The sequence below is a fragment of the Pelobates fuscus genome, chromosome 1 (genome assembly GCF_036172605.1).
Source record: "Pelobates fuscus isolate aPelFus1 chromosome 1, aPelFus1.pri, whole genome shotgun sequence".
NCBI classification, from domain to species: domain Eukaryota; kingdom Metazoa; phylum Chordata; class Amphibia; order Anura; family Pelobatidae; genus Pelobates; species Pelobates fuscus.
In genome coordinates, this window is record NC_086317.1 from 251,274,566 (window position 1) to 251,296,839 (window position 22,274).

Consider the following 22,274-nt stretch of genomic DNA (forward strand, 5'->3'; position numbering starts at 1 on the left):
TGGGGAGGGGGGGGATGAAGACTATGGGGAGGGGGGGGATGAAGACTATGGGGAGGGGGTGGATGAAGACTATGGGGAGGGGGGAGATAAGGTCTATGGGGAGGGGGTGGATGAAGACTATGGGGAGGGGGTGGATGAAGACTATGGGGAGGGGGGGGATGAAGTCTATGTGGAGGCGGTGGATGAAGACTATGGGGAGGGGGTGGATGAAGACTATGGGGAGGGGGTGGATGAAGTCTATGGGGAGGGGGTGGATGAAGTCTATGGGGAGGGGGTGGATGAAGTCTATGGGGAGGGGGTGGATGAAGTCTATGGGGAGGGGGTGGATGAAGTCTATGGGGAGGGGGTGGATGAAGTCTATGGGGAGGGGGTGGGTGAAGTCTATGGGGAGGGGGTGGGTGAAGACTATGGGAGAGAGGAGAAGACTATGGGAGGGGGGGACACTATGGGACAGGGGAGAAAAAAAATATTCTGTACAAACTGTCCCATAGTAAGAAACACTATGGGACAGTTTGTTCAGAATATTTTTTTTCTGGATTTCTTCCTCTAAAAACTAGGTGCGTCTTATGGTGAGGTGCGTCTTATGGAGCGAAAAATACGGTAATAAGGAAATGGGAGATGTGCGATTCAGTGTTGTACTTGATCCATCTACCTACATGGGTGCAATTTATAAGACATAGTACACATGTAAATATGACAGTTTGCCCACAACAGCTGTAACACAAAGGGTGAGATAAGAGCCATGATGAACCTGCAATCACTATTGACCCTGTACCACCCTGGCCTCAAAAGTAAAAGGGAGAGGCAATTTAAAAGCAGTGGGAACCACTGGTATACCAGCAAACCACTAATGACTAAACAAAATAAATACAGATATTTACCTTCAACTACATACACTTTGGTCAAAGGGAAGTCAATACTTTTTGCCATAGCTTCAATTGCTTCTTTCAACTCGCCCTCTGGTAAGGGTATAAATTTGTCAAATAATGGAGCAATATAATCTGCATATATTGTAACAAGTACCTGCAATAAGAACATTGAGGAAAAGCTGTAATAAACAGTTATCACCATTTTGTAAGTCAATATTAAATGATGCAGAAATCACCTCACCAGGGAAACTACCAGCGTGAAGAGCCATGCATAGATGAAGAAGTAATCCCCACCGATTTTGATGATGTACAACAGTAGAGACGTGACTGGGAGGAGAATGCATTGAGTAACCAAAAACTTCTTTATTGCATCTTTAAAAAAAAATCCCAAAGTCTGAAAATACATATAACAAAATGGTGTTAAGATTTATTTAATGCAGAAATTGTGACATATTAAAGTGTATACATTTTTCTGATAAATTTGTGCTTTTATTTTCCTTGTTAACATTTGCTTACACCAGCATTAGGGTGTAAGCAAATATTCCTAAAATATTACTGTATGTGTCTTACTGCATTTTACAGAGAGCTCTACAGATGTACCTCTTTAAGGGCTCTTAAAATGTTAAAGGGACACTATAGTCACCTGAACAACTTTAGCTTAATGAAGCAGTTTTGGTGTATAGAACATGTCCCTGCAGCCTCACTGCTCAATCATCTGCCATTTAGGAGTTAAATCCCTTTGTTTATGAACCCTAGTCACACCTCCCTGCATGTGACTTGCACAGCCTTCCATAAACACTTCCTGTAAAGAGAACCCTATTTAGGCTTTCTTTATTGCAAGTTCTGTTTAATTAAGATTTTCTTATCCCCTGCTATGTTAATAGCTTGCTAGACCCTGCAAGAGCCTCCTGTATGTGATTAAGGTTCAATTTAGAGATTGAGATACAATTATTTAAGGCAAATAACATCTGTTTGAAAGTGAAACCCTTTTTTTTTCCATGCAGGCTCTGTCAATCATCTAGGGGAGGTGTGGCTAGGGCTGCATAAACAGAAACAGTTTTTAGTATTTTATTGTCTGAATGTGTGAATTCATGTGGCTTCTTTGCATATCATATCCAGAGGTGCAACCGCCTCTGATACCCACCTTGACAAAATAGTTTTTCCTCTTGAAGTGCACATAATGCATGAAACACATCACACTGGTAGCATGAAGATTCAATTATTTTTTACCAAAATACAAATAAATAAAATACCGCACTCTCAATATAGTTTCCAAAAATGAAAAAGGTAGAAGTAATATAGTAATGCCAAAAAAATAATTTAATAAGATATATATACAATCAAAAATTGATATCTATTCATACAAAAAAAGTTTGATGATCTCAAAATTTGAAAATTCATCTGTTTGCTGCTCCAACCATTATACAAAACAATGTGTACTAGTAGTCAGTCCTAAGAAATGTATCAAATTAGAGATTACTTGAATGGAGCAAAACCTACTTCAGAATACATGTATATACCCATGTGCCTTTGCTAATCCAGAATATATCTCAAAATTCATATATATACACAATCACAGCTCTGCATAAAGGACAGACTATCCAATCAATCCTTTGAAATTCATAGGGTTAAAGTAACAAGCGCAGAACCTGCCTCTAAATTCATATATGTACACATTTGAGAATCATTCTATAAATCCGATCTCTGTATAGACATCAACCAATAAGTAAATATAGAAATAGTGTCAGTTGTCATATCTATAAACGAACAAACAGATAAATGTACTGTTTAAAATGAAAACAATGTTTTTTTAAAAAAAGAAAAAGAAAAAACGAAAAAATAAGGAAAAAAGAGTCCTATGCAAAGTCACTATACACATGTGTAATATTCTTATGGATGGATCTCACCGCTTAATGTGTTAACACTTCCAACTCCCAGTGGTATTGCCGTCACTCCTGCGTTGGAAGTGTTAACACATTAAGCGGTGAGATCCATCCATAAGAATATTACACATGTGTATAGTGACTTTGCATAGGACTCTTTTTTCCTTATTTTTTCGTTTTTTCTTTTTCTTTTTTTAAAAAAACATTATTTTCATTTTTTCAATGTGGTTTTTTTTCTCCATATAATTTTTCATTTTTTTCATCTTTTTCTTGTTTTATCCTTGCAAGGATCCGGATCCATCAGGACTGCGTGATGTTACAGAGCTATATACAGATCTATATGTTGTGATATAAGTCTCTGATCCATGGCATTGATTTAGGACTGACCTTTATGTTTAAACAGTACATTTATCTGTTTGTTCGTTTATAGATATGACAACTGACTATTTCTATATTTACTTATTGGTTGATGTCTATACAGAGATCGGATTTATAGAATGATTCTCAAATGTGTACATATATGAATTTAGAGGCAGGTTCTGCGCTTGTTACTTTAACCCTATGAATTTCAAAGGATTGATTGGATAGTCTGTCCTTTATGCAGAGCTGTGTTTGTGTATATATATGAATTTTGAGATATATTCTGGATTAGCAAAGGCACATGGGTATATACATGTATTCTGAAGTAGGTTTTGCTCCATTCAAGTAATCTCTAATTTGATACATTTCGTAGGACTGACTACTAGTACACATTGTTTTGTATAATGGTTGGAGCAGCAAACAGATGAATTTTCAAATTTTGGTTGAGATCATCAAACTTTTTTTGTATGAATAGATATCAATTTTTGATTGTATATATATCTTATTAAATTATTTTTTTGGCATTACTATATTACTTCTACCTTTTTCATTTTTGGAAACTATATTGAGAGTGCGGTATTTTATTTATTTGTATTTTGGTTTTCACAATTTTGGAGGTTATAGTAGAGGGATACCTCTTAAATACCAGCACCACCGAGTAATTGAGTGCAAACACTACCCAGTATGTTGTATATTCAATTATTTTTTACTGTAGCTTGTATTTTTTGTTACCGTATATACTCGAGTATAAGCAGAGTTTTTCAGCCCATTTTTTGGGCTGAAAAACCCCAACTCGGCTTATACTCGAGTCAAGGTCTGTATTATGGCAATTTACATTGCCATAATACAGACTGGGGGAGAGGGGGGCTGGCAGAGCTGTAACTTACCTGTTCTGCAGCTCCTGTCAGCTCTCTCCTCCTCCGCGCCGTCCGTTCAGCACCTCGGTCAGCTCCCAGTGTAAATCTCGCGAGAGCCGCGGCTCTCGCGAGACTTACAGTGTGAGCTGATAGAAGGAGCTGCACGGACGGCGCAGAGGAGGAGAGAGCTGACAGGAGCTGCAGAACAGGTAAGTTACAGCTCTGCCAGCCCCCCTCTCCCCCCCACTGAACTGCCACTGGACCACCAGGGAAGGAGAGCCCCCCTCCCTGCCATGTATCAAGCAGGGAGGGGGGACGAAAAATAAATAAAATAAGAAATAAGAATAAAAAAAAATAATAATAATAATAATAAAAAAAAATAATAATAAAAAAAAGGGGGTATAAGGACCACTATGGGAGGGAGGGGGTGGGATAAGGACCACTATGGGAGGGAGAGGGGGTATAAGGACCGCTATGGGAGGGAGGGGGGGATAAGGACCACTATGGGAGGGAGGGGGGGGATAAGGACCACTATGGGAGGGAGGGGGGGGGATAAGGACCACTATCGGAGGGAGGGGGGGATAAGGACCACTATCGGAGGGAGGGGGTGGGAAAAGGAACACTATGGGAGGGAGGGGGGGATAAGGACCACTATGGAAGGGAGGGGGGGATAAGGACCACTATGGAAGGGAGGGGGGGATAAGGACCACTATGGAAGGGAGGGGGGGATAAGGACCACTATGGAAGGGAGGGGGGGGGGGGATAAGGACCACTATGGAAGGGAGGGGGGGGGGATAAGGACCACTATGGAAGGGAGGGGGGGGGGATAAGGACCACTATGGAAGGGAGGGGGGGGGATAAGGACCACTATCGGAGGGAGGGGGGGATAAGGACCACTATCGGAGGGAGGGGGGGATAAGGACCACTATCGGAGGGAGGGGGGGATAAGGACCACTATCGGAGGGAGGGGGGGATAAGGACCACTATCGGAGGGAGGGGGTGGGATAAGGACCACTATGGGAGGGAGGGGGGGAGAAAAGGAACACTATGGGAGGGAGGGGGGGGATAAGGACCACTATGGGAGGGAGGGAGGGGGATAAGGACCACTATGGGAGGGAGGGGGGGATAAGGACCACTATGGGAGGGAGGGGGGGATAAGGACCACTAGGGGAGGGGAGGGGGAAGTAAGGACCACTAGGGGAGGGGAGGGGGAAGTAAGGACCACTAGGGGAGGGTAAGGACCACTAGGGGAGGGGTGAGTCAGGACCACTGGGGGAGGGGGGTGAAGGAACACGGGGGGAGGGGGGTGAAGGAACACGGGGGTGGGGAGGTAAGGACCACTGGGGGAGGAGGAGGGGAGGTCAGGACATATGGGGGGGGGAGGGGGGGGCAAATATCCTTGCACCGGCCCTGCACACACTGCATTCATACACACACACGCTGCACTCACACACTGTAAATAAATATTCAATTAATATATTTTTTTTAGGATCTAATTTTATTTAGAAATTTACCAGTAGCTGCTGCATTTCCCACCCTAGTCTTATACTCGAGTCAATAAGTTTTCCCAGTTTTTTGGGGAAAAATTAGGGGCCTCGGCTTATATTCGGGTCGGCTTATACTCGAGTATATACGGTATATTTTGCCAAATAAATTAAGATTTTAAGAATCTACAATGACTAACTTTTCCAGTGGGAGCCAAAACGCTTTTCACTTGTTTACCCTTGAGTTTTTGATCGGTTATTTCGCTGTGCTGATCTGGGCACACCAGACCCCCCAAAAAAAAAATAAAAAAAAAAAATAATGATTTTACTGCACCAGAAGAATTACACCAAGCCTATGCACATGATTTATGCTACATGCTGTACAAACATTCTGGGTGAATAAGGAAGTATATTCTCATTTTACCACCCCAAACCAGGATTTTGTAAAACCACTTTAAAAGCACACTGCAATAAGCCCTAATAGCTATGATGCTTGAAGTGTCATCTTTGAATTTTAAAAATAGCAGTGGGTGCCAAAGGACAATTCCATCCAGGTGTCACATAACATTCTTAAAACTCGGGGGGCGGAGCCTGACCTGCAAACGAGCAAGACGTGCTCTGCTTGAGCTCCCACGAAACGGCAACAAAACCGCCTGAAATCGGGGGGTGCAACCGTGAAAACCTCACATAACGAGGATACACTAATCGGGGAACCCAGTACGCACCCGCAGATACCCAACACGTCACCCGGAATACCCGGGACCCAAGTTGGAAGGCTGAGGTCTACGAGAGTGAACGGGCTGGGAAGACGGCCGCTTCCCGCTCAGCACTGAGCCACAAGCAGGCACTAACCAAACCCCCCTCCCCCCCCCGGACCGGTGGGGGTTATCCTGGTCCCCTCCACATGAACTGGACCGGTCTCCGACCTGCTATTGAAGCCGGCTAAGCTTCTGGCCCACACACGACCAGCCGCAGCCAAACCTCTCCCTGACCCAATTATAGCACAATCCAGCAGCACCGAGGGGACTGGGAAGCCTCTAATGGGCGCTAAAACTATTCAAGCCTCTGTAATCCGCATGAAACGCCCGCCTGGACAGAGGGCAATGAGGGGACTCACCCGCAGGTACCGGCCACACAGGCGGAGGGCCGTAGGAAGCACACGGAGACGCAAGCCTGACACATGCAAGACCCAACACACCCCCTCGCTGGGGACGACCCAGGACCTGGAAGGTACCCTGAAGGTACCAGCCCTCGCATTAATCCGGGGCCAAGGAGGCACCACGTCCACAAGGGGCTGCACAGCCGACCGGCTGAACACCTCTGAACGCTCCCACACTCAGCAACGCTCAGGAATCGGATGACAAGTCTGGATAGGGGGTGCAGTTGCAGTCTGGTGATAGAGCTTCACACAGTGGGACTAAAATGCTAAAAAGATGCATGATCTTTCTTCTACCTATTGGGACTCTATGTAACGTATTGCCACACCATACACCAGCTCCCATCACCAACACTACACAACATGTTAGCATCTTACAGTAATGAGTGTGTTCTTAGCTTGAAACACAGACGCGCTTGCTGCTTTTAGAACGCTCATTATCATCTTGCGCCTAGCTACTTTACCACATAAGGGTGTACCGGTCCTAAATATACTATAATCTATCTTTTAGCTCAAACCTGTACACCTTCACAGCAATAACCGTTATAGCTTTAATCTGTTTTTAAGGTAACTTGTTGTTATTCAGCGGTTCTTGAGATATAATTTGTTCCAGTATACAAAAGATAAAATTGTGCAAGTTTCACCATGTACCTATGTGTCACAACTGACTGAAATGCATATAAGGAATGCCGTTGGGGTACCTTCATATGTGAATGTTATATGAGCATGCACTGCAAAAATAATAAATAAACAAAAAAAAAAAAAAAAACATTCTTAAAACTCAGTAATTACTTCAGAAAGTGAATAATAGTGAGAATACGAGATAATCCCCTCCATCACCATGACTGAAATTTACTCCAGATGTAAACGATTATCGGATTTCATAAGAACCTCAAGAACGACTTATTTCAAGCCTGGAGTTTGCAAAACTAGCGTTGCAGAACCCAGGCGGTCTAAATATGTCCAGCACCACCACACTAACTCCTCTGCAGCATTATCTCAGATATAGGAATCTTTCAATGCATTTCCATTTACCAAATATAGTCGCTCCACAAACCAACACCATTTTGGTCAAAAAACAGCATTCTAGCAATTACTCTAGCTTTACTGGACCATATTTTCTGCAGTCTACAATAGAAAGGTGAATGAGTGTACTTCAATCAACTTGGTTTATGGAGCTTCGTCTCCCCACAAAGCTGCCTCTGTTAGTACAAAAACCCACAGAGAGTGGTAGGCATCACATTGAGCGTACGAAATTAAGATGAAATGATAATGTCACATATAGACTGCCAGACCATGGCCTGGCCTACATGATTGCGGCCTTAACATTGCATACGTATTCTAGTGTGCCAGGCAATGTGTGGCTTTAAAGGGATACTAGTCAACAGAACCACAACAGCTTAATATAGTGATTCTAGTGTCTACTGCAGGCTCAACAGTGTAAACGCGTGTTTACATTGCTGCCAAGTAACACATCTAGTGGCAGTCACTCAGATGGCCACTAGAGTTGCTTCCTATTTCAGTGCTGCACACTGTGCAGCAGCTATGTTCAGCATCAACAAGCACTTCATGATGTGAGTGACAGTGGAATAGTTTCCATGATAACATTTTGATCCAGAGCATGCTGTAGTAATTTTGGTGCTTGGAGTGTTCCTTTAAGAGCACAAATTGATCTTCTACAGATAAACATTGGCCTGTAGCCATGTATTATGTGCACCTGCTGTTAAAGTTTACCTTGATGCTTTACAAAAAAAAAAAAAAAAAAAAACACTATGGAATAACACATCTGAAACACAAGCTCAACATTGTTACAACACTATGATGCACAAGTCAAACCAAAAAGAGAAAATCTCACCTGTTGGTTGAACCCGTGTCGCTCCTCTATGACAAAAGTGTTGTAAAGGCTCCATGGAAGACCAGTCAAGGCACTGAACAAAGTTGCCAGTAGAAGGAAGACCAAGGAGTGAATAATCTAATGGGGGAAATAAAAAATATAAATATTTGACGGACAAAAAGGATACAAGAATAAACAAAAAAACAGCAGAAGATGGAGATGATAATTAAAATAAAGTTGCATGCTTCAAAATCTTAGATAGATAGATGTAATATTTGATGGAATCCTGTATGTAGACCTACCTCATATTCTGGACCAAAGCCAGCCTGAGCCAGGATCTGTCCAGAAGTGTTCCACAAGAAAGGAATGCCTCCTAGCACAAGGATGAGCTAGATGAAACAAAGAGAGCAATTTAAGTTACTATTATTATCGCCATTTATATAGCGCCAACAGATTCCGTAGCGCTTTACAATATTATGAGAGGGGGATTTAACTATAAATAGGACAATTACAAAGAACTTATGGGAACAATAGGTTGAAGAGGACCCTGCTCAATCGAGCTTACATTCTATAGGAGGTGGGGTGTAAAACACATTAGGACAGGAATTTGCAGTCAAATAAGGTGGGTTTCCCTTTAGGAGAGAGCAAGAGACAGGTATGTGAGGTAGAGGTTAGTCTGGGAGGCCATAAGCTTTCCTAAAGAGATGGGTTTTAAGGCACTTCTTAAAAGATGCAAGACTAGGGGAGAGTCTGATGGGTGTAGGCAGGCTATTCTATAGGAAGGGAGCCGCCTGCGAGAAGTCCTGCAAGCGTGAGTTGGCCGTACGGGTGCGGACAACGGACAAGAGGTGGTCACGGGCAGAGCAGAGAGACCGAGAAGGGACATACCTATGGATCTGTGAGGAGATATAAGAGGGGCTAGAGTTGTTCAGTGCTTTATAGGTGTGAATTAGTACCTTGAATTGACTCCTATAGCATTCAGGAAGCCAATGTAAGGACTGGCAGAGGGGTGAGGTATGAGAGAAACGACTAGAGAGGAAAATCAGTCTGGCAGCAGCGTTCATTACGGACTGTAGCGGTGCAGTACGGCTTTTGGGAAGACCAATCAGGAGAGGGTTACAATAATCCATGCGGGTAATTACTAGAGCATGGACAAGCTCCTTGGTAGTATCTGGTGCAAGAAAGGGGCGGATGCGGGCTATGTTTTTAAGATGGAATCTACAGGATTTGGCAACATGCTGGATGTGAGGCTCAAAGGTTAGGCCAGAATCAAGTATGACGCCAAGACAGCACGCATGCAAGGATGGACTGATGTGGGTAGCACAAACTTGAAGGGAGAGTGAAAGAGGAGGATCGGTATTAGGAGGAGGAAAGACAAGGAGCTCAGTTTTATGGAGATTGAGTTTCAGAAAGCGGGAGGACATCCAGTCAGAGATGGAAGAAAGGCAAGCAGTGACACGTTGCAGGACGGCAAGGGAGAGGTCCGGGGAGGAGAGATATAACTGGGTGTCATCAGCGTACAGGTAGTAGCGGAATCCAAAAGAGGTAATAAGTTTGCCAAGAGAGGCAGTATAAAGAGAAAATAGAAGGGGAGCAAGGACAGAGCCTTGGGGGACTCCAACCGAGACAGGACGAGGGTAGGAGGTATCATTAGAAAAAGAGACAGACACTGAGTGAGCGTTGAGAGAGATAAGAGAAAAACCACGAGAGGACAGAGTCACAGAGACCAAGCGATTGAAGAGTTTGAAGAAGGAGAGCATGATCAACGGTGTCAAAGGCCGCTGAGAGGTCAAGAAGAATTAGTATGGAGTAGTGGCCTTTGGATTTAGCTGCGATTAGGTCGTTAGTAACTTTGATAAGCGCAGTCTCAGTAGACTGGAGAGGGCGGAAACCAGATGGAAGAGTTGGAATTGAAGAAATGAGACACACGGGTAAAGACAAGTCTTTCCAGAAGTTTTGAGGAAAAAGGGAGTAGGGATATGGGATGATAGTTAGAGGGGGTGGACAGGTCGAGGGATGTTTTTTTTACTATGGGTACTACAGTGGCATATTTAAGGTCAACAGGGACAATGCCAGAAGAGAGAGAGCAGTTGAAGATGTGAGTTAAGGAAGGCACGAGACAAGTGGAGAGAGATCTAATAAAGTGAGATGGGACAGGATCAAGTGGGCAAGTGGAACAGAGAAGAGCAGCCACCTCTTGGTCAGTAGCCGGAGAGAATGTCTGAAGGGTAGGAAAGGCATGATCTATGTGTGGTTGAGAAACAGAATGGCAAGGAGGGGAGAATTCTTTCCTTAGCTGTTCAGTCTTGTCAGTAAAGTAACATGCAAAGTTATCAGTAGTAAGGTTAGTTTGGGGAGTGGCCACAGCAGGGCGAAGAAGAGAATTAAAGATGTCAAAGAGACGCCTGGGATTGCGGGAGCATGAACTAATGAGAGAGGAAAAGTAGGACTGTTTGGCAACGGCTGCGCTGTATGAACACAATATGAATCTATAATGGAGAAAGTCTGAGTGGGTGCGAGATTTTCTCCAGGAGCATTTAGCACAACGGGAGCATCTTTGCAGGTAGCGTGTTGATTTAGTATCCTACGGTTGGGGGCGGGTCCTCCTCGAGGTGCGGGTAGTGTTATATGCGGAGATGGCCAGTGAAGGACAGGAGAGGAGAGGGAAGGGATGGACAGCAGTTGTGAATCAATATCAGCTGACAACTGCTGGAGATCAAGAGAATTAAGGTCCCTCCTGAGTTAAGGGGGGTTAGGCTGAGGTTGTTGGGTGAAGGGGTACACGAGAGCAAATGATAAGAGGTGGTGATCAGAGAGAGGAAATGGAGTGTTGCAGATATTAGATACTGTACATGCATAAGTCAAGGGTAGGTCAAGGGTATTGCCAGCTACATGGGTGGGAGAATTAGCCCACTGCGATAGCCAGAGGGAGGAAGTAATTGAAAGTAGTTTAGAAGCTGCAGAGGTCAAAGCTGCAGAGGTCAAAGGTGGGTTAATAGGAATATTGAAGTCCCCGAGAATTAGGGATGGAATGTTAGAAGAGAGGAAATAGGGGAGCCAGGCAGCAAAGTGGTCAAGGAAGAGAAGAGGGGAACCAGGGGGACGATAAACAACAACAATGTTAGCAGAGAAGGGTTTGAAAAGGCGAATTGAATTTCAAATGAGTTACATTAATATATGCTTAAATAAGACATGTCCATCAGATTCAGCCTCTCTCTCACACACACCTGTTTCTGCTGTTGTTCGAAAAGAATGTACACAAAAATAAATGTATGTATGTGTGTTTTGATTTAAATTTAATTTTACTACAAAAGGTTTTAGATGAAAAATGTATCTAAAAATAATTTTCTACTTAAAAACAGGACACTACAGTCACCAGAACGACGACGGCTTAATGCAGTTGTTCTGCTGTGTGTAGTATGCCCCGGCACGCCTTTTAATGTAAACATTGCCTTTTTATAGAAAGTGTTTACATTACTGCCTAGGCTAGAAACACCTCTAGTGTCAGTCACAATGTGCAGCACTAAACGCTTGCCACAGATATGCATTAATCAATGCATCTCTAGGAGATGCTGATCGGCGCAGCCAATTGGCTGATCTCAGCCAAAAAGGTGGAGCAGGGCCAGTCGAGATCACCACGACACTGGAAATAAGGTGCAAGGGGGGCAAGTAGCCTAAACAGCGCATTTAGAACTATAGTGTAATGTTCCTATAAAATATGGAATTCTCATCAACAAGAACACCTTACATTTAAAATGAGGTCTTACTCACTAGTGATTTAAATCAAATCCACTGACTCACAAAAAAGAGTAAGCCACATTGGGAACCCAATGCGCAGGAACACTAAAAGGGGAAAGGAAGCGCAGAATGATTTGGCGATACCTTTTATTGAATATTTCTATTCTTCTTTAAGGTATGTGAGGGAACCTCATTACATAGGTGTGCTGCCCCTTTAAGTTTCAAAGAGCTAGATAGCACTGACCCGTTGTTTCTATTGTTTTCTAACAGTAATGAGTTACAGCTGGAAGGCAGATGTACACAGCACCCATCTCCCAGCTTTGTATTGTAGTGCACTAGATTAAATACCCCATCAGTACCAATCACCTGTGCTTGGTCCGTCAGTGTGGAACGTTCAGTAGATGTGAGTGGAGGAGGCATGAATTTAACATCATGTCTTGCCTTCTCTCCACTCACAGTGGAGGGCAGATTAAATTAAATACACCCGTCTTTGTGAGAGCAAGGGAGAGTAAGACATACAACAGGAGTGAACAGATAGCATGAGAGAGGTAGACAGATAAAAATTGGGGGCTGAACAAAAAAAAAAAAACATTAATAAAGACAACTGATGGGAAGAATATGGGGAAGAGAGGAATACATGGATAACATGTCTGTTATTAGATTAGGTTATAGCTTTTTTGTTTATAAAAGGGACACTATAGTCACCAAACAACTTTGGCTTAATGAAGCAGCTTTGCTGAATAGATCATGCCCCTGTAATCTCACTGCTCAATTCACAGCCATCAAGAAGTTAAATCACTATTGTTTCTGCAGCCCTAAGCACACCTCCCCTGGCTGTGACTGAAACAGCCTGCATAATTTTTTTTTATTTTTTTTTAAATGGTTTCACTTTTAATCAGCTAGTAGCTTACTTTAAAAGTCATTATCTTCTGCTCTGTAAATTGAGCTTTAATTACATACAGGAGGATCTGCAGGTTCTAGAAAGCCATTAACAGAGAAAGAGATAAGGAATTCTAAATTAAACAGAATTTGCAATAAAGGAAGTGTAAACATTAGATGGCTCTTTACAGGAAGTGTTTTAAACAAAGTGATTTAACTCCTTAAATGGCAAAGAATTGAGCATCGAGACTGCAGGGGTATGATCTATACACCAAAACTTCTTCATTAAGCTAAATTTGTTTTGGTGACTATAGTGTCCTTTAAAAAAAAAACAAAAAACAAAAAAAACAGGATGGTGGAGGACATGGTTAGTGTTACATACGGTGCCTTCTGCTTCAGAGTACAATCCTGACCAAAAGCTGAAGGTACTTTTGTCTAACTGGTAAAGTCGAGATTTTTCAAATGTCTCAGGATCCATGATATTTCCAAGTTCTGCTGGTACATGTGTTGTGGTACGGTAAATCTTCCGCTGAAATAGGGATATAAATAAGAATTATAATAATGTTTCACATTTTTCACAATAGAATATGCTGTATATTTGTGTAAGTGGCACATTGAAATTACCATAACATATGCTATGGCCCAATCTGTCTGTTTAACCCCTTAAGGACACATGATTCACTTTTATTCCAGAAGTTTGGTCCTTAAGGGGTTAAATACACACTCTGGCATAATATATAGCGGTACATACATACTGTCACGTTCCCCCCCCCCCCCCCCCACCCCAATTTATTTTTATTTAGAAAGAATATCATATAAGGTACAAAGTCCAAAACCAAATGCTATGTCACACGTTTCTATTCTACTAGGGATCGACCGATAGATTTTTTTTTTTTTTTAGAGCCGATAATCTGTGAACTTTCAGGCCAATAGCCGATAATTTATAGATACCGATATTCTGTACATTTACCGTTTTGAAAAAATAAACTATTTCTACACAAATCTACTGTTAACTGAACAGGTTTATTTTATTTTTTATTAAAAGACCACCATAGGCACCCAGACCACTTCAGCTCAATGAAGTGGTCTGGGTGCCAGGTCCCTCTAGTTTTAACCCTGCTGAAACCCAGCAGGAAAACAATGTGTCACTGAGGGTTAAATCCAGCCTCTAGTGGCTGTCTCACTGACATCCACTAAAGACGCTTTCGCGATTCTCACTGTGAAAATCACAGTGAGAAGACGCTGGACGTCCATAGGAAAGCATTGAGTAATGCTTACCTATGGGCAGTTTGAATGCATGCGTGCGCATTTGGATCTGACGTCGGCAGGGAGTGGAAAGTTACCCAGCACAGAGGGAGCCAGGCACTGGAGAAAGGCAAGTGGCTGAAGGGGTTTTAACCCCTTCAGCCCAGCGGGAGAGGGACCTAATGACCCTATAGTGTCAGGAAAACAAGTTTGTTTTCCTGGCACTACAGTGCTCCTTTAAGGTAAATGCACAAAATATACATGACAGTCAGTATATTTTATGTTTTCAAGAATATGTGTGTGTAGTGGATGCAGTGTGTGTGGGGGCCTAGGAATGTGTGGATTTTACTTATTTTATAAATAATTTTTTTATACCATTATTACATTAAAAAGGTTTTTTATTTTATTCCCCCCTCCCTGGCCACAGGTACATAGGGCATTACACTCCCTGGTGGGGAGTAAGGGGTGCGTGTGTGTGATGAGTGCAGTTTGTGTGTATGAGGGGCATTGTATGTGTGCATTGGGGCAGTGAATGTGTATGAGGGGCATTGTTTGTGTGAGGAGAAGTGTTGTGTGGTAGGGAGGGAAGCAGATTAAAGCAAATATAACTTTTCTACCATGCGGTTTTAAAAAACAAATATATTGTATATCCCATGGCAATGCTCCGCTGTTGCGAGAGGCTAGAGTTCACTCTTACCACTGGGACAGCCAGGGCTTCCCCACCAGACCACCAGGGTTTGAAAGCAATGTCTCCCCCTCCCAGGGAGGGGAAGACATTGCTTTCAATCCTTGGTGGTTGTTGGGGCAGCCCTGATGTTCCCAGTGGTGAGCGTTCACTCTCGCCTGCAGCTCAGGCTAGCGTTCACTCTCGCCTGCAGCTCAGGCTAGCGTTCACTCTCGCCTGCAGCTCAGGCTAGCGTTCACTCTCGCCTGCAGCTCAGGCTAGCGTTCACTCTCGCCTGCAGCTCAGGCTAGCGTTCACTCTCGCCTGCAGCTCAGGCTAGCGTTCACTCTCGCCTGCAGCTCAGGCTAGCGTTCACTCTCGCCTGCAGCTCAGGCTAGCGTTCACTCTCGCAAAAGCGGAGCGTTGCCATTATAATCACGGCAACGCTCCAAACTCGCGAGAGGAGTACCCGATGGAGCAGCAGGTAAAATTGTTGTTTTTCAATTTTACAAAAAGCAAAGAGCATTTTTTTTTATTAACAGTGTCTGGTAAAAGCATCTTATCTAGAATAATGGGCAAGAGCTCTGGGCGCTGTGGGTCCATTGGGGGGCCCTGCATTGGGTGCTGTATGTGCATAGTACACTTAGTGCTGTGTGTTCAAAGGAATAACTTGCATTGGGTGCTCTATGTGCCCATCAGGGTGCCTGTAATGAACGCTGCTCTGCCCAGGAATACCCTTCATTGGGTGCTGTCCTGCACTAAGTACTGTGTGCCAGTGAGGGTGCCCTGCAATGTCTGTGCACAGGAATACCGTGCACTGGGTGATAACTGTTCCCATCAGGGTGCCCTGCACAAGGTGCTGTCCGTACCAGTGAGGGTGCTCTGCAAATGGGTGCTGTCCGTGCCAGTGAGGGTGCTCTGCAAATGGGTGCTGTCCGGGCCAGTGAGGGTGCTCTGCAAATGGGTGCAGTCCGGGCCAGTGAGGGTGCTCTGCAAATGGGTGCAGTCCGGGCCAGTGAGGGTGCTCTGCAAATGGGTGCAGTCCGGGCCAGTGAGGGTGCTCTGCAAATGGGTGCAGTCCGGGCCAGTGAGGGTGCTCTGCAAATGGGTGCAGTCCGGGCCAGTGAGGGTGCTCTGCAAATGGGTGCAGTCCGGGCCAGTGAGGGTGCTCTGCAAATGGGTGCAGTCCGGGCCAGTGAGGGTGCTCTGCAAATGGGTGCAGTCCGGGCCAGTGAGGGTGCTCTGCAAATGGGTGCAGTCCGGGCCAGTGAGGGTGCTCTGCAAATGGGTGCAGTCCGGGCCAGTGAGGGTGCTCTGCAAATGGGTGCAGTCCGGGCCAGTGAGGGTGCTCTGCAAATGGGTGCAGTCCGGGCCAGTGAGGGTGCTCTGCAAATGGGTGCAGTCCGGGCCAGTGAGGGTGCTCTGCAAATGGGTGCAGTCCGGGCCAGTGAGGGTGCTCTGCAAATGGGTGCAGTCCGGGCCAGTGAGGGTGCTCTGCAAATGGGTGCAGTCCGGGCCAGTGAGGGTGCTCTGCAAATGGGTGCAGTCCGGGCCAGTGAGGGTGCTCTGCAAATGGGTGCAGTCCGGGCCAGTGAGGGTGCTCTGCAAATGGGTGCAGTCCGGGCCAGTGAGGGTGCTCTGCAAATGGGTGCAGTCCGGGCCAGTGAGGGTGCTCTGCAAATGGGTGCAGTCCGGGCCAGTGAGGGTGCTCTGCAAATGGGTGCAGTCCGGGCCAGTGAGGGTGCTCTGCAAATGGGTGCAGTCCGGGCCAGTGAGGGTGCTCTGCAAATGGGTGCAGTCCGGGCCAGTGAGGGTGCTCTGCAAATGGGTGCAGTCCGGGCCAGTGAGGGTGCTCTGCAAATGGGTGCAGTCCGGGCCAGTGAGGGTGCTCTGCAAATGGGTGCAGTCCGGGCCAGTGAGGGTGCTCTGCAAATGGGTGCAGTCCGGGCCAGTGAGGGTGCTCTGCAAATGGGTGCAGTCCGGGCCAGTGAGGGTGCTCTGCAAATGGGTGCAGTCCGGGCCAGTGAGGGTGCTCTGCAAATGGGTGCAGTCCGGGCCAGTGAGGGTGCTCTGCAAATGGGTGCAGTCCGGGCCAGTGAGGGTGCTCTGCAAATGGGTGCAGTCTGGGCCAGTGAGGGTGCTCTGCAAATGGGTGCAGTCTGGGCCAGTGAGGGTGCTCTGCAAATGGGTGCAGTCTGGGCCAGTGAGGGTGCTCTGCAAATGGGTGCAGTCTGGGCCAGTGAGGGTGCTCTGCAAATGGGTGCAGTCTGGGCCAGTGAGGGTGCTCTGCAAATGGGTGCAGTCTGGGCCAGTGAGGGTGCTCTGCAAATGGGTGCAGTCTGGGCCAGTGAGGGTGCTCTGCAAATGGGTGCAGTCTGGGCCAGTGAGGGTGCTCTGCAAATGGGTGCAGTCTGGGCCAGTGAGGGTGCTCTGCAAATGGGTGCAGTCTGGGCCAGTGAGGGTGCTCTGCAAATGGGTGCAGTCTGGGCCAGTGAGGGTGCTCTGCAAATGGGTGCAGTCTGGGCCAGTGAGGGTGCTCTGCAAATGGGTGCAGTCTGGGCCAGTGAGGGTGCTCTGCAAATGGGTGCAGTCTGGGCCAGTGAGGGTGCTCTGCAAATGGGTGCAGTCTGGGCCAGTGAGGGTGCTCTGCAAATGGGTGCAGTCCGGGCCAGTGAGGGTGCTCTGCAAATGGGTGCAGTCTGGGCCAGTGAGGGTGCTCTGCAAATGGGTGCAGTCTGGGCCAGTGAGGGTGCTCTGCAAATGGGTGCAGTCTGGGCCAGTGAGGGTGCTCTGCAAATGGGTGCAGTCTGGGCCAGTGAGGGTGCTCTGCAAATGGGTGCAGTCTGGGCCAGTGAGGGTGCTCTGCAAATGGGTGCAGTCTGGGCCAGTGAGGGTGCTCTGCAAATGGGTGCAGTCTGGGCCAGTGAGGGTGCTCTGCAAATGGGTGCAGTCTGGGCCAGTGAGGGTGCTCTGCAAATGGGTGCAGTCTGGGCCAGTGAGGGTGCTCTGCAAATGGGTGCAGTCTGGGCCAGTGAGGGTGCTCTGCAAATGGGTGCAGTCTGGGCCAGTGAGGGTGCTCTGCAAATGGGTGCAGTCTGGGCCAGTGAGGGTGCTCTGCAAATGGGTGCAGTCTGGGCCAGTGAGGGTGCTCTGCAAATGGGTGCAGTCTGGGCCAGTGAGGGTGCTCTGCAAATGGGTGCAGTCTGGGCCAGTGAGGGTGCTCTGCAAATGGGTGCAGTCTGGGCCAGTGAGGGTGCTCTGCAAATGGGTGCAGTCTGGGCCAGTGAGGGTGCTCTGCAAATGGGTGCAGTCTGGGCCAGTGAGGGTGCTCTGCAAATGGGTGCAGTCTGGGCCAGTGAGGGTGCTCTGCAAATGGGTGCAGTCTGGGCCAGTGAGGGTGCTCTGCAAATGGGTGCAGTCTGGGCCAGTGAGGGTGCTCTGCAAATGGGTGCAGTCTGGGCCAGTGAGGGTGCTCTGCAAATGGGTGCAGTCTGGGCCAGTGAGGGTGCTCTGCAAATGGGTGCAGTCTGGGCCAGTGAGGGTGCTCTGCAAATGGGTGCAGTCTGGGCCAGTGAGGGTGCTCTGCAAATGGGTGCAGTCTGGGCCAGTGAGGGTGCTCTGCAAATGGGTGCAGTCTGGGCCAGTGAGGGTGCTCTGCAAATGGGTGCAGTCTGGGCCAGTGAGGGTGCTCTGCAAATGGGTGCAGTCTGGGCCAGTGAGGGTGCTCTGCAAATGGGTGCAGTCTGGGCCAGTGAGGGTGCTCTGCAAATGGGTGCAGTCTGGGCCAGTGAGGGTGCTCTGCAAATGGGTGCAGTCTGGGCCAGTGAGGGTGCTCTGCAAATGGGTGCAGTCTGGGCCAGTGAGGGTGCTCTGCAAATGGGTGCAGTCTGGGCCAGTGAGGGTGCTCTGCAAATGGGTGCAGTCTGGGCCAGTGAGGGTGCTCTGCAAATGGGTGCAGTCTGGGCCAGTGAGGGTGCTCTGCAAATGGGTGCAGTCTGGGCCAGTGAGGGTGCTCTGCAAATGGGTGCAGTCTGGGCCAGTGAGGGTGCTCTGCAAATGGGTGCAGTCTGGGCCAGTGAGGGTGCTCTGCAAATGGGTGCAGTCTGGGCCAGTGAGGGTGCTCTGCAAATGGGTGCAGTCTGGGCCAGTGAGGGTGCTCTGCAAATGGGTGCAGTCTGGGCCAGTGAGGGTGCTCTGCAAATGGGTGCAGTCTGGGCCAGTGAGGGTGCTCTGCAAATGGGTGCAGTCTGGGCCAGTGAGGGTGCTCTGCAAATGGGTGCAGTCTGGGCCAGTGAGGGTGCTCTGCAAATGGGTGCAGTCTGGGCCAGTGAGGGTGCTCTGCAAATGGGTGCAGTCTGGGCCAGTGAGGGTGCTCTGCAAATGGGTGCAGTCTGGGCCAGTGAGGGTGCTCTGCAAATGGGTGCAGTCTGGGCCAGTGAGGGTGCTCTGCAAATGGGTGCAGTCTGGGCCAGTGAGGGTGCTCTGCAAATGGGTGCAGTCTGGGCCAGTGAGGGTGCTCTGCAAATGGGTGCAGTCTGGGCCAGTGAGGGTGCTCTGCAAATGGGTGCAGTCTGGGCCAGTGAGGGTGCTCTGCAAATGGGTGCAGTCTGGGCCAGTGAGGGTGCTCTGCAAATGGGTGCAGTCTGGGCCAGTGAGGGTGCTCTGCAAATGGGTGCAGTCTGGGCCAGTGAGGGTGCTCTGCAAATGGGTGCAGTCTGGGCCAGTGAGGGTGCTCTGCAAATGGGTGCAGTCTGGGCCAGTGAGGGTGCTCTGCAAATGGGTGCAGTCTGGGCCAGTGAGGGTGCTCTGCAAATGGGTGCAGTCTGGGCCAGTGAGGGTGCTCTGCAAATGGGTGCAGTCTGGGCCAGTGAGGGTGCTCTGCAAATGGGTGCAGTCTGGGCCAGTGAGGGTGCTCTGCAAATGGGTGCAGTCTGGGCCAGTGAGGGTGCTCTGCAAATGGGTGCAGTCTGGGCCAGTGAGGGTGCTCTGCAAATGGGTGCAGTCTGGGCCAGTGAGGGTGCTCTGCAAATGGGTGCAGTCTGGGCCAGTGAGGGTGCTCTGCAAATGGGTGCAGTCTGGGCCAGTGAGGGTGCTCTGCAAATGGGTGCAGTCTGGGCCAGTGAGGGTGCTCTGCAAATGGGTGCAGTCTGGGCCAGTGAGGGTGCTCTGCAAATGGGTGCAGTCTGGGCCAGTGAGGGTGCTCTGCAAATGGGTGCAGTCTGGGCCAGTGAGGGTGCTCTGCAAATGGGTGCAGTCTGGGCCAGTGAGGGTGCTCTGCAAATGGGTGCAGTCTGGGCCAGTGAGGGTGCTCTGCAAATGGGTGCAGTCTGGGCCAGTGAGGGTGCTCTGCAAATGGGTGCAGTCTGGGCCAGTGAGGGTGCTCTGCAAATGGGTGCAGTCTGGGCCAGTGAGGGTGCTCTGCAAATGGGTGCAGTCTGGGCCAGTGAGGGTGCTCTGCAAATGGGTGCAGTCTGGGCCAGTGAGGGTGCTCTGCAAATGGGTGCAGTCTGGGCCAGTGAGGGTGCTCTGCAAATGGGTGCAGTCTGGGCCAGTGAGGGTGCTCTGCAAATGGGTGCAGTCTGGGCCAGTGAGGGTGCTCTGCAAATGGGTGCAGTCTGGGCCAGTGAGGGTGCTCTGCAAATGGGTGCAGTCTGGGCCAGTGAGGGTGCTCTGCAAATGGGTGCAGTCTGGGCCAGTGAGGGTGCTCTGCAAATGGGTGCAGTCTGGGCCAGTGAGGGTGCTCTGCAAATGGGTGCAGTCTGGGCCAGTGAGGGTGCTCTGCAAATGGGTGCAGTCTGGGCCAGTGAGGGTGCTCTGCAAATGGGTGCAGTCTGGGCCAGTGAGGGTGCGCACCATAATAGCAATACAAAAAAAATATGGTAGAATACACTTTTACCATGTTTTTATTTCCTAATACTTCCCCACACTGCATTCACCTTAGTAAAAGGTTTGACGGGGATATACAAGAAAGTTGTAGTTCTGCTTTATATTCATAAAACAAAAATGAACTCTACAGCCAAGCACTGACTATACCAAAGGTGGATAATTTTTTATTTTTTTTTTGTTAAACTGTCAATTCTGTCTTATTTCTTCAGTCAGCTTTCAATTAATTTGTGGTGTTTAGTGATCAAAGCCCTACAGAATCCGTGCATGCTAATGGCATCATGTAAAGCATCCGGATGATATCACACGATGCTCTTTCACACTAACGTTTCTTTAATCCCTGATCACATCTAGTTTAGGAAACGTGTGAGTCTACAATGAAGGATGAATTACACTGTAATAACCCTCCAATACACACACAGCCATGCAGCCAGCCAGGCTAGACTGAGTGTAGATCATATGTGGCCACAGGCAGACCCCCTCCGGATGCTGGGTTACTACAACTCCTATGATGCTCTGCCGGCCAGACAGCCGTTATTACCATAGTGGTTAATTAATAATACTATGTGCCTCCATACAGTGACTGTATGAACCCGGGACTGGCTGATTTGGCCCGTTCCTCACACCGTACAGGGACACACGCCCTCCCTGTAGGTAGCAGGCCGCGCTCGGCCAGGGTCTCCCCTGCTCACCTGCCGGCCGGCCAGGTAGGCCTCCCACACGTACACCAGCCATGAGAAGAGCAGCACGGCATAGAATATCTGACTCTCCACAGACAGCGCCGACATGATGACAGCAGCCACACAATGACCAGGCACCGGCCGGTCTGTCACTCACACCTAGAAAGCAGCGCGCTGATTGGTCAAATGTCGGCACTGTTTCTTACGGGGAACGTGAGTGGTCATCGCACAGGCTGTTTGTTATCGCTCATCCTATTGGCTGGCGTCGCGGCTCCCTGGAACAACGACCGGATTCTGATTGGACGGCGTGCCGCAGCTCTACATGTGTTCAAGCCCCAATTCCGGACTATACGGCGGCTTGTGATTGGCTGACAGTGAATGCGCTTTATTTCACCTTCCTGTGATTGGAGGTGCTGCTCTCCGGGAACGCCCCTCGCGCCAGCCGCTGTGCTCTAAGGTGCGCATGATGCCCTTTATGGAGCATGTTTGTCATACGGTCTGTGTTACAGCTTCATGGGAAATGGAGTCCGTGCCTCCTGCAGTGCCAGCGCTTAGCTTATAGCGCGTTCGTGAACAGAGTCAGAGTTACAAAGACAGACCGTGCTGGTAACTTTCTCAATGCTTTCCTATGGACGTTCTGCACGCTAAATGTGACTTTCACATCCAGCGTTGCAGAAGCGCCTCTAGCGACTGTCAGGAAGACAGCCACTAGAGGCTGGATTAACCCCGCTATGTAAACATA

At 47.9% G+C, this 22,274-nt stretch overlaps 1 protein-coding gene across 1 annotated transcript in view; it reads right to left on the reverse strand.

The window, feature by feature from the left end:
- Positions 1 to 21,713, reverse strand: part of ZMPSTE24 (zinc metallopeptidase STE24) — a 41,028-nt gene extending 19,315 nt beyond the window's left edge. Inside the window, exons 1-6 of the mRNA XM_063444554.1 lie at positions 21,545 to 21,713; positions 13,443 to 13,589; positions 8,746 to 8,832; positions 8,465 to 8,581; positions 1,111 to 1,263; positions 882 to 1,023 (exon numbers count right to left, since the gene is read on the reverse strand). Of these exons, the coding sequence (XP_063300624.1) occupies positions 882 to 1,023; positions 1,111 to 1,263; positions 8,465 to 8,581; positions 8,746 to 8,832; positions 13,443 to 13,589; positions 21,545 to 21,640 (742 nt within the window). The 5' untranslated portion in view covers positions 21,641 to 21,713. The remainder of the gene's footprint in view (positions 1 to 881; positions 1,024 to 1,110; positions 1,264 to 8,464; positions 8,582 to 8,745; positions 8,833 to 13,442; positions 13,590 to 21,544) is intronic.
- Between the last annotated feature and the right edge of the window lie 561 nt (positions 21,714 to 22,274).